Source organism: Lycium ferocissimum, chromosome 6, assembly GCF_029784015.1.
Source record: "Lycium ferocissimum isolate CSIRO_LF1 chromosome 6, AGI_CSIRO_Lferr_CH_V1, whole genome shotgun sequence".
Classification (NCBI taxonomy): domain Eukaryota; kingdom Viridiplantae; phylum Streptophyta; class Magnoliopsida; order Solanales; family Solanaceae; genus Lycium; species Lycium ferocissimum.
The window spans coordinates 15,790,368-15,800,556 of record NC_081347.1 but is presented as its reverse complement, the minus strand read 5'-3'; the positions used below and the strand labels follow the sequence as shown (position 1 = coordinate 15,800,556).

General features: G+C 36.9%; 1 protein-coding gene across 1 annotated transcript; it reads right to left on the bottom strand.

Moving 5' to 3' along the window:
• Positions 1–5,149: 5,149 nt before the first annotated feature.
• Positions 5,150–7,249, bottom strand: LOC132060689 (cytochrome P450 78A7-like). Its single transcript, XM_059453658.1, has 2 exons — positions 6,200–7,249; positions 5,150–6,044 (listed from the first exon to the last, which is right to left on the bottom strand). Exons 1-2 carry the CDS (start codon positions 7,169–7,171, stop codon positions 5,421–5,423), a joined length of 1,596 nt encoding a protein of 531 aa, XP_059309641.1. The 5' UTR covers positions 7,172–7,249; the 3' UTR covers positions 5,150–5,420.
• Between the last annotated feature and the right edge of the window lie 2,940 nt (positions 7,250–10,189).

The following is a 10,189-nucleotide window of genomic DNA, read 5'->3' as shown; positions in this document are numbered from 1 at the left end:
AAAAATAATCGAGTTAGATTTCTAAGTATCTATCATTGTTAAAGAGTGAAGAAGCTGAGGTAAACCTAGATTTGTTAAAGAGTGAAGAAGCTGAGTTAAACCTAGATTTGAAATCAATTGAAGCTTGTTTGCACCGATTTTGAATTAAAAAATCGTAGCTTCAGACAAAGAAGGCATTATCATCCTTTGAATCCATTCAGTTGCAACACGTAAGATTGAAGGAACTGTGTATGAACAAATGATTTCGTGTTGTTTTGGTTAAATCAGATAGGTCGGTTTATTTATAGTTGACCACATAAACAGACAAATCAGTATGTGTCTCATAATTTCGACAAGAGGAGGGCCTAATTCGAATTTGAATTGAGTACTTAGAGTACGATTTCAGTGACGTAACTCATGAAGACAGATGTGGAAGTGGGGATTGATACACAAGTCAAGAGAGGAAGTTTCAAGTATCTTGGGTCAATAATTCAAGAAAATGAGGAGATTTGACGATGATGTTGCGCATCGTATTTGAGCGGGGTGGATGGAATGGAGGTTCACATCCAGTGTCTTGTAATAAAAATATGCCACCAAGACTTAAAGGTAAGTTTTATAGCGGGGTTGTTAGACCAACTATGTTATGAGATGGGCTGTTGGCCGATCAACAACTAGCACGTCAAGAAGGTGAAAGTAGTAGAAACGAGGATGCTAAGATGGATGTGTGGACATATTAGGAGGATATGATTCGGAACAAAGATGCTTAGGACAAAGTGGGAGTGGCCTCCGTGGCGGACAAGATGAGAGAAGCGAGGTTGAGATGGTTCAGACATGTGAATAGGAGATGCACAGATGTCCCCGTAAGGAGAGGTGTGAGATGTTGATCAGTATGGTGGGTATGAAGAGAGGTAGAGGTTGACCAAAGAAATATTGGGGATATGTGATTAAACAAGACATGACGCACCTTCAGATTGCCGAGGATATGACCCTAGACAGGAGAATATGAAGGTCGAGAATTAGGGTAGAAGGTTAGTAGGTAGTTGAGCATTGTCTAGTTTTAGTTATCAGTTTCATTATTATTACTATCCTATTTACTCTTCTTTTTTTATTAGTAAATGTTGTTTCCTTTGCTTCGGTTATTACATTACTTGTTGTTGTTACTGTTCTTTCCTCTATTATTTTAACATGACTTCTTCACTACTGTATTTTCTTATCAAATTTATTTTGAATTGCTTTACTTGAGTCGAGAGTCTTTCGAAAACATATTCTCTATCTTCATAAGGTAGAGGTAAGATCTACGTAAACACCATCCTACCCAAATTCCACTTATGAGACTACACTAAATATGACATTGTTGTTGTTGTAATTCGAATTTGAATCGCGTAAGACTCAAAAGAAAATATTGCTCTCCATTAAAAGAATTTCTTTTCACGTTCGGAACTTCCAAAGGGATCAAGTTGAGAAGTTTTGCTTTCCTAGATGAATTTTTTTATTATTTGCTTGGTGTAGAAATTTAAAGGCTTGTCATATTCATTCAAACTATTTGCGTACAATTTCATAAAGAATTTCACATAAAAGAAGGAGCAAATATTATTTTTAGGAAAGCATTTGACACATATTTTTTAATTTTCTGTGCGTTGTTCATCCTGTTAAACCTTCGTCTTGGTGTTCTTCTTCGTACATTTTTAGCGTTCTTGAATCATGTTTTCCAACGGGAAGAGCTCAGGGAGGGGAGGGGGTCGTGGTACGTGGAGTGACCCCAGAGGTGAAGAAAACCAGTCAAAAGCAAAAGGGGAGAGGGGGTACACGTGAAGAGTGGTACGGTACAATGTGCAATCAGAAATGAGTCTCATTAACTTTGTCGACTTACCTTTGACCTATGCCTTGGGAACACGTCGTACGCGTTAATCGTCCTTTTCAGAAACTCATTTTAGTGGTTGAGGGACCCAAAGGGATGCAGAGAAGCAATTAAATAGAATGTAGGGACCCTGAATTTATTGGCACACATTTCATCTAATTGGTGGCTGTGGGGTACTACAAATAGAGCTTTTCTTCTCTCCACTGTCACTGTTTTGTTGACTACGTACTGACCCAAATGAGTTGTTATAATTATTTGCGGAGACGGAATCAGAATTTAAAATTTATGAATTTTAATATTTAATAAATGTTTAATGAACTTTTTAAGATAAATATAAAATTTAAATTAAAGTTAGGTACGGCCAAATCTACAGGTCTTATGCTAGTTCCGCCTCTGAATTTTCGACTACTTGCTCCTTTCTGCACTATCTTTACACTAAAAGCTGCTGCTCTTACCCTACTTTTCTTTTGGTTTTTAACTACTCCCGCCGTTCCGATACAAATGAACTTTTAACATTTTTTTATGATGAATTTTCTAAAGTTAAAAGAAGTCATTAATTACTTTTCTCAAGATTACCCTTCTCTATAATGAGTCATCCAAAAATCCCAACATTGACCATCTCTTTTTTCTTTTCTTTTTTTTTTTTAAAGAAAATTTGGGAATAAATAAAAGAGTAATTTTGACATATTACCATTTAATTATTGTCTCTAATTAACTTTCTTAAGGGGTTTGCCACTCCGAAAATTTCATTTATTTTGATATGGAGGAGAGTATTAGTATTGAAGTCCGATTAAAGACTAACTCAGATCGAAGAGTTCCACATTGACAGATAGAATGCTCCCAAACAAATATAACTCCACACTCAACAAATATTTGAACATGAAACTTCTAATTAAAGCACTCCTTAATAAAAATAAGTCTATATCCATCAAGTTTTGAACCTGAAATTTCTCATTAAAATTGAAGAAATTCTTAACTCTCTTACTCTCCTCTTCAAACTTTTCCTTTAGTTAACCTTCAACAATTATATATGAGTTCATTATTACACACTGATAACATAAATTTAAAGATTGTAACATTGACTCACATCATCCCTTCTAGTCTATTCGTTGTAATTTGATTCGGCACGATTTTTTTCTTCAAAACTCGTAATTTAAGATATATCATAATATTATATAAGTATAAATTTTTTGAAATTTGTAATAATGATATACAATAATATAATCACAAAAGATTTCATTAAGAAATATAAAAATGTGTTATTTTCTTTTAAACGGACTAATAAAAAATAGTATGAAACAAAGTGGGACGGAAAGAGTAGTTAATAGTTAATACTCCTTCCATCCCATCTTTAAGCAAAAATGTTTCACATTTAAATAACTTAAGAAGACCTTTAACTTGTAAACTAAATATATATAAGATTATCCTTTTAGAATGAGTAATGATTAGAGTTTCATATTCTTTTATTTTTTTCATCGAAATTTTAAAATCGATAATAAGTACTCCCTCGGTATGCTCCAATTTGTTAATTTGGTATAGTCTGACTCGATACAAAATTTAGCAAAGAAATGAAATGTTAAATGCTTATTATCAATTTTAAAACATCCGTGTCGAGTCGAGTCAGCCATTAATGCTTCTAGCAATCTAGCCATTTGTTTGGCATAGTTTATATAATTGTTGAAGAATGAAAAGGTCACATATCGGTCTTAACAAGATGAATGGTCTCCTTATATCGATTTGAGCAATTCTTCCGCATGAGCTAACTTTTGGGGTTGAATTTGATCCAAGATACATTTCTTTACATGGTTATTAGAGCCAGACCCGTCCCAATTCATTGATTACGATGTTGGGCCCCCCCATCTTATATTGTTCACGCTTCAGATGTCTAGTCCTGGGTGTGGGCTGGGGTGGTGGTGCGGGGGGGGGGGGGAGGGGTATTAAGTTCTCCCACATCGATGGGATAAGTGGTCCTTGTTCTCCTTATATGGCTTGGCAATCCTCCTCCCTTTGAACTAGCTTTTGGCGCTGAGTTATGCTCAAGATCCATTCTTTACATGGTTTCAGAGCAGGACCCATATCACCCCATGTTGGGCCCCATATTAAATTGCCCCTGGTCTAGATGTCCAGCCCTAGGGGTTGGGGGTTGTCTCTTTGTATAGATTTGGAAAATCCTCCCCTCATGAGCTAACTTTTGGGGTTAAGTTAGGCCAAAAATATATTTCTTTACAATAATTTTTTTAAGAAAGAAAACGAACAAGCAAATACACAAATGGCTAGATTGCTAGAAGCATTAATAATGCTGATAAAACCCGTAGATCAAATAATAAGAAAAATTCTTTTTTCATAACAAATGTAATAAAACAACTTGTATATATTAAAACAAACTGTGCGTTCTGTTTCTTCATGGATGACCAACTATGGAATTTCATGCATTATTGCTTTTGGTATTCTATTTATGATATATGATATATTTTTATCAATCTGCATGCTGAATGTTAAACAATTAATGTCAATCTGTTTCTAAAAAAGATACGAAAGCTGTTAATTTTCAATCTGCATGCTGAAAGCAAGTTCTAACTAGTTTTAAAACTTTTTTGTGTGTCGACCTTTGATGTGTTAATTTGTCAAGCTTCCTTCAGCTAGAAACTCTCATAAGATGGGATAAAAAACAAAAACTATACATATTCTCAACACTAGTAAAAATAAATTTAAGTTAATCCGTTTCTTACTTTAGTCGCTTTGGGTTAGTAATGTCGACACTATATATTTTTTGCAAATAGAAAGGTTAACTTTGCATGATTTTTCATATAGTCACTCTATCAAGGGGATAAAAATTATATTTGAAATATTCTTACAGTCACCTTAATTAAAACTATTCTACTTTGAGTTATGTTTTTATAAAAAAGACCACGATTTAGACATAATCTTTTGAAATACAATTTCTTATAGTTTATGGACTTCATTACACACTATGGTTCTGAATGCTCCTTTGAATCTTATTAAGGACATTTCCAAATTTAATTTTCGGTGCATCGGACATATATAGTTAATTCTACCGACAGTATCTTCTTATAGTAAAAGATTTATGCATACAATGTTCCCGGTTGAATTACATGACAGTTCAATTTAATCATAATTTTGGTTTATAGATACTTTAAATTGAGTATGATCTTTTTGAAGAATATGAGTAGTCTTACAACAACAATTTTAACCTATATACTTAATTTTAGTTATAGAAGATAGCAACAATAATAGAAGCAAATACTAAATAATTAAAGGAGATTATCATTATACACCACTTACTTGCAAAAAAACATAGCATAATTTTTTTTTTCCGAAACGAGAAAGCACAAAGTCTGGACTCTCTACATAGGTTCAAAATTGGAGTCCATATATATTAGTCGATCTAGCTTTCCTATTTGACTCAAGGATAACTTGTAACTATATGCAGGAATACTATATATGTTAGACACACGATCTTCCATATCCTATCCTGCCCCAAGTTTAACAATCAATAAGGTTCAGTGATGTAGGAAACTATCAAAAAATAAGTAAAAAATGAAAATAAAACAGACACACAATTCTAAAATGGAACATTCCTCTGCATGGCCACGACAGTGAGAGGATACTTCATTTCACAAGACAATTTCAGAACTTCTCCCAAGTCAACTGGGTGGGCCCCATCCTCCAAAAACTCGAAATGCTGCACCAACTTAGCCACCCATAGCATGACCGTGACCAACCCCAAATTCTTCCCTGGGCATACTCTCCTCCCTGCCCCAAACGGTGCCAAACGGAGGTCACTACCCCTCACGTCCACGTTTTCACCACCTTCAGCCACCAAGAATCTCTCCGGCTTGAATTCGAGCGGATTTTCCCACACATCAGAATCATGAGTAATAGTCCACATGTTAACCATCGCGGTCGTTTGGGAAGGAACAACCATGCCATTGCTGAGCTGGACGTCTGATGTTGAAAGCCTTGCCCACGAGAGAAGTGGGCCTGGCGGATGAACTCTTAGCGTCTCCTTTACCACTGCTTGTAAGTACGGCATCCGAGTAACGTCAGCATCAGTCACAACTTTTCCCATCGTGACATTATCAACTTCATGTCGTAGCTTTTTTTGCGCTTCAGGGTGCAACACAAGTTCCGCCAACACCCACTCCGTTAAAAGTGCCGTGGTGTCTGTCCCTCTAAAAATCATTTCCTGAATGTACAAAATTAAAATCAAAACCCATACATATGTAGAGACAAGTTATAAGAAGCTGTGCTATTCAAAATGAATTTACCCGATCTGGATAAGTTGGTCACGTGAAAAAAGATGCTAACACGGTGAATAATTACGGTATACCATATACGTACCCAAAGAACTGCGACCATGTCATCTTCTGCTAGCTTTTCTTCTCCATCAAGAGATAATAAAACGTCCACAAAATCATCATTATCAGACACCATTTTGGATGCAGCACTGTGTTCGTCAATAATGGCTTTGACGAACTTTCGTACACGTGGCACAAGAGCTTCGCACCGTTGCACAATGCCCGAATGGTCATAGAAAAAGCTCAGCCACGGAAGATAATCAGACCAATTAAAAGCACCTAATAATTCAAAACCTTCCTTCATCATATCTTGCAACTCTGCAGGCTCTTTGCTGTTTACATCATTATTATAGCGTTTTCCAAAAACACTTCCCATAATATTATTTAAAGCAGCCAACTGCAAATGCTTCCTCAAAGAGACGTTCCCATTTTGCGACTGCTCACTTACTATATTCTGTAACATAACGGAACAGTCAAGTTGACGGCCCGTCTCATGCGCGGCAATTCGCTTGGGAGAGAAGAGATGTGAAGAAGCGATACGACGGAGTAGACGCCAGTAAGTTCCATTAGGAGCGAACCCAATGGCTCGGCTAAACATGAGGCTCTTAGCCGACTGCTTAATGGGACGGTCAGCAAAATGAGGTGAAGTGAGAATCTCTTTAGCTATTTGAGGGTCAGAAGATACAACTGCAGGAGTTGAACCAAGGCTAAACGCCATAAGCTGTTTAGCTTTATGACTTAGAGCCGCGGTGGCTAATGAGCGATGAGCTAAGCCACCGCGGCTCAGAGTGAAAAGGCTTCCGATAATCGGAAAGCCACGTGGTCCAGGAATTCCACTATTAGGGTGGTTTTTCCAAGCTACACCCCCAGGAGAACAAGCCCAGGTGATTAGAGTGATTGAACAAAAGGCTAAAACAATAGAGAGGATAACATATTCATCAAGAATATTTTTTGAACCAAGAAAAGCTGGTAGTGTAAACACCCACCAATTGGGGTCTCTTGTGGCCAAATCCATGAGACTAAAAAAAAAAATGTTCTGGACAGAGATAGAGAAAGAATTGAAGAAGAGAGATGGAATTTGTGATGTTGGAAAATGAAAACTATACCAGTTTATATAGGCTGGAAATTTAATCACTTACCATATAGCTTTGTCTAGTAATCACATCACTCACATGTAAATCTAGGTTTATACATAAATCCAAAGATTTTTTTCTCTTTAACTTCTTACGTTAAAAATACTACTCCCTCTGTTTCAATTTATGTGAAATTAATATTTGGGGAGTCTTGAAGGTGATTCTTTGCATTTTTTCTAAATTATTTGAATTATAAATTATCATGACTTATAGTACTTTTTATGTAATTTCTAAACATATTAAATTTTATTTTTACAAACTTAAAAAATCTATGTCAAAATTTAAGGTCAAAGTTATAAAGTTTGACCCTCGTACTCTGAAAAGATTCACATAAATTGAAATGGAGGGAGTATATGGTAATCTTATTACTACATTATTATCTTGAAAGAAAGATCAGGGAATTCTTAATTAGTTTGAATTTGGTAAAAAGACAGTATTGTTTACCCCTGAAAAGGGAACAATTGAATTTATACGTGGTTTAAAAGATATGTGATTTGATTTGTCAAAGTTAGTATTTAAATATGAAATAACTAATATGAAATATAGGTAAGGTAAAGTTAAAACTAGAGAACAAGCCTGGGCCTCTGTGAGTTTTCGGAACGAATTCCGTGAAGGGGAATGCCTCCGAATAATATTTAAGCTTTAAAAGACTAAGGGAAGACGAAGTGAATTCGATCTGAAGTTTTTGTGTATTACAATAATATTGCCTTGTATCTCCTGATGCCAGATTACAAGTAACTTGACCCTATTTATAGTTTATGAATTAGCCATTAGCCCCGAATCATTCTCAATAATGACTAATAAAGAATCATAAATGCCGCCTTGAATGCCAATTGTAACGTCTGCACTGAATCTGGCCCAGTTGAATAACGACTACAAGACGTGATATCCTCATTTAATGATCTTGTCGGGCTGCCACTTCGGAGTGGATATACTACGGTGGATTTGCCTTGGGTAAAACCGTAGTCCTCTTATTTGGTCCGCTGAAATGACTCGATGCTTCCTACTCTAACCGCCACGTGTTTTGCTAGCTGGACGCCATGTGTAAAGCTGCGTTTATCATGTATACAGATAGTCCCTCCATTTCACAGTGGAAAGCATTGACTTCGGGGAATGAATTTGAACAGTTACTGAAGCTGCCCAATGGTGGGAACACAAAACGCCCGGTTCCTCCGCCTGAAAAGACAGCCATTGACTTCAGCTTTAATGCTCTCTGCACGATGTAAAATATTAATAATTGCACCATTTATTTGATCTGTCTTGGAAACCGCTACCATTTGAACTTCCATCTTTTCAATTTCCCAATTCGAGTGTATATAAGGCAAGGATCTCATCAATTCTTGTCACTCACTCACTTTCCTTCTTCAACAAACCCTACATTATAATCTTTGCAATTCCCTTCTCTTAAAGTTTTAGCCACTAACCATGTCTTCTCTTCCATTGTTAACCCAATCACCAAGAACTCTGCATCACTAGTTCATCACTCAGAACATATTTTGATGACTTCCCCCAACTCGAAGGAAGAGCTCAAGTTTCTCGCTGCCGATATTCTTCCGGCCGGCTTCAAGTACTATGAGGACTGCCGCATCTCTGCCCATCTTGAGTCAAATGGAATCCTGTATCGATGCAACAATTCTTCCCAAGGTTCGAGAGGAGTGCAAATTTGTTGCCGACATTGATGTTGTCAATGTTGATAAGGAGATGAGAATAACTCATCATGTTGAATGTTTTTCCATGACCTACACTTACCCTTTTACAATTGGCTACTCCTTCCCCATTTCACAAATCATAGAGGACTTTTATCGTCGCTACAGAGTTTGCGTCAGGCAAATTGCTCCGTAAGTTTGGAGGTTGATTTACTGTATTCAGCTCTTAGCTAACATAGCTGATGTCTCCTTTACTTTAGACTACTTGATCCACATATACATTCCTCGAGTTATTCGAGGTGGTTTAGTGCACCTATACCCTCGTGGGAGGCATGGTTTCATTGATCCAGAGGATGACTATGATAGAGGATGGCTTCACCGGTTTGTCATGATCCGTACAAGCCAACTCCACCATCAACTATCTGAGCCCTTTCTTAAATCATGGAATCCTACCCGTAAGTTTTCCATATTTTTTTTCTTCTTCTCCACCGTCAACTATCCAATGCTTTCCTTCAGATATGCTTGCTTTTATGCAACTGCTTCCCTTTGTTAATTTTCCTCCGTTCTCATTTTTTTAATCCACTCCAAGGTTATGCCGCCACAACTTCGGCCATTGGAATTGTTCGACCTTTCCCTCCTTACCAACAAGATATAAATTTTCACGAAGAAATTAAACGTCTTCGAGCCGAGAATAAGAAACTCAGGCGGGATTCTGATTCCCTTCAGGCATCTTTGACCTTGCGTCTTTATGATGTTGCTGACTCTTTGAGGGACAGGGAAAACTCCCTTCAGTTATTGACTAATTCTTTCATAGGTCTTCAGAACAAGAACGTTCAATTGGAAAAAGCTGCATTTTGTATCTGAGACCAAATTGCCAGTGTTGAAGTTTCTCGAGACCGCTTTAAACTTCGGTGCAAAAGATTGCACCTTCATCGCAACTTATCCATTATGGAGATGAGGAAAAAAGCTTTTGAAGAAGTTTTTGGCGCCGACTTCAATCTCTCTTCATCCCTCCTCGAAGTGGAAAATGATGTAAGGGCTGCCGAACTATCCCTGGCAAACATTGACAAGCCCAGAGTCACTGAGTCAAAGGAAAAAGACCCCGAGACATCCGAGGTTGCTGATCAAACTGCATAGGCTTTGAATTTTCCTTTTTGATTTTTTATTACTTGGACAATTGCTTTAATCTTGTTTTGTACGTTGTTATAACCGAGAATTTTGCCTATCTTTTAACAATAGATCACTTGAGCCAAT

Excerpts from the sequence above, each read along its gene's own strand:
- LOC132060689 (XM_059453658.1), bottom strand. The coding sequence starts at position 7,171 with ATGGATTTGGCCACAAGAGACCCCAATTGGTGGGTGTTTACACTACCA. Across the intron at positions 6,045-6,199 it reads ACATGGTCGCAGTTCTTTGG|GAAATGATTTTTAGAGGGAC; the intron begins GTACGTATATGG and ends TTGTACATTCAG.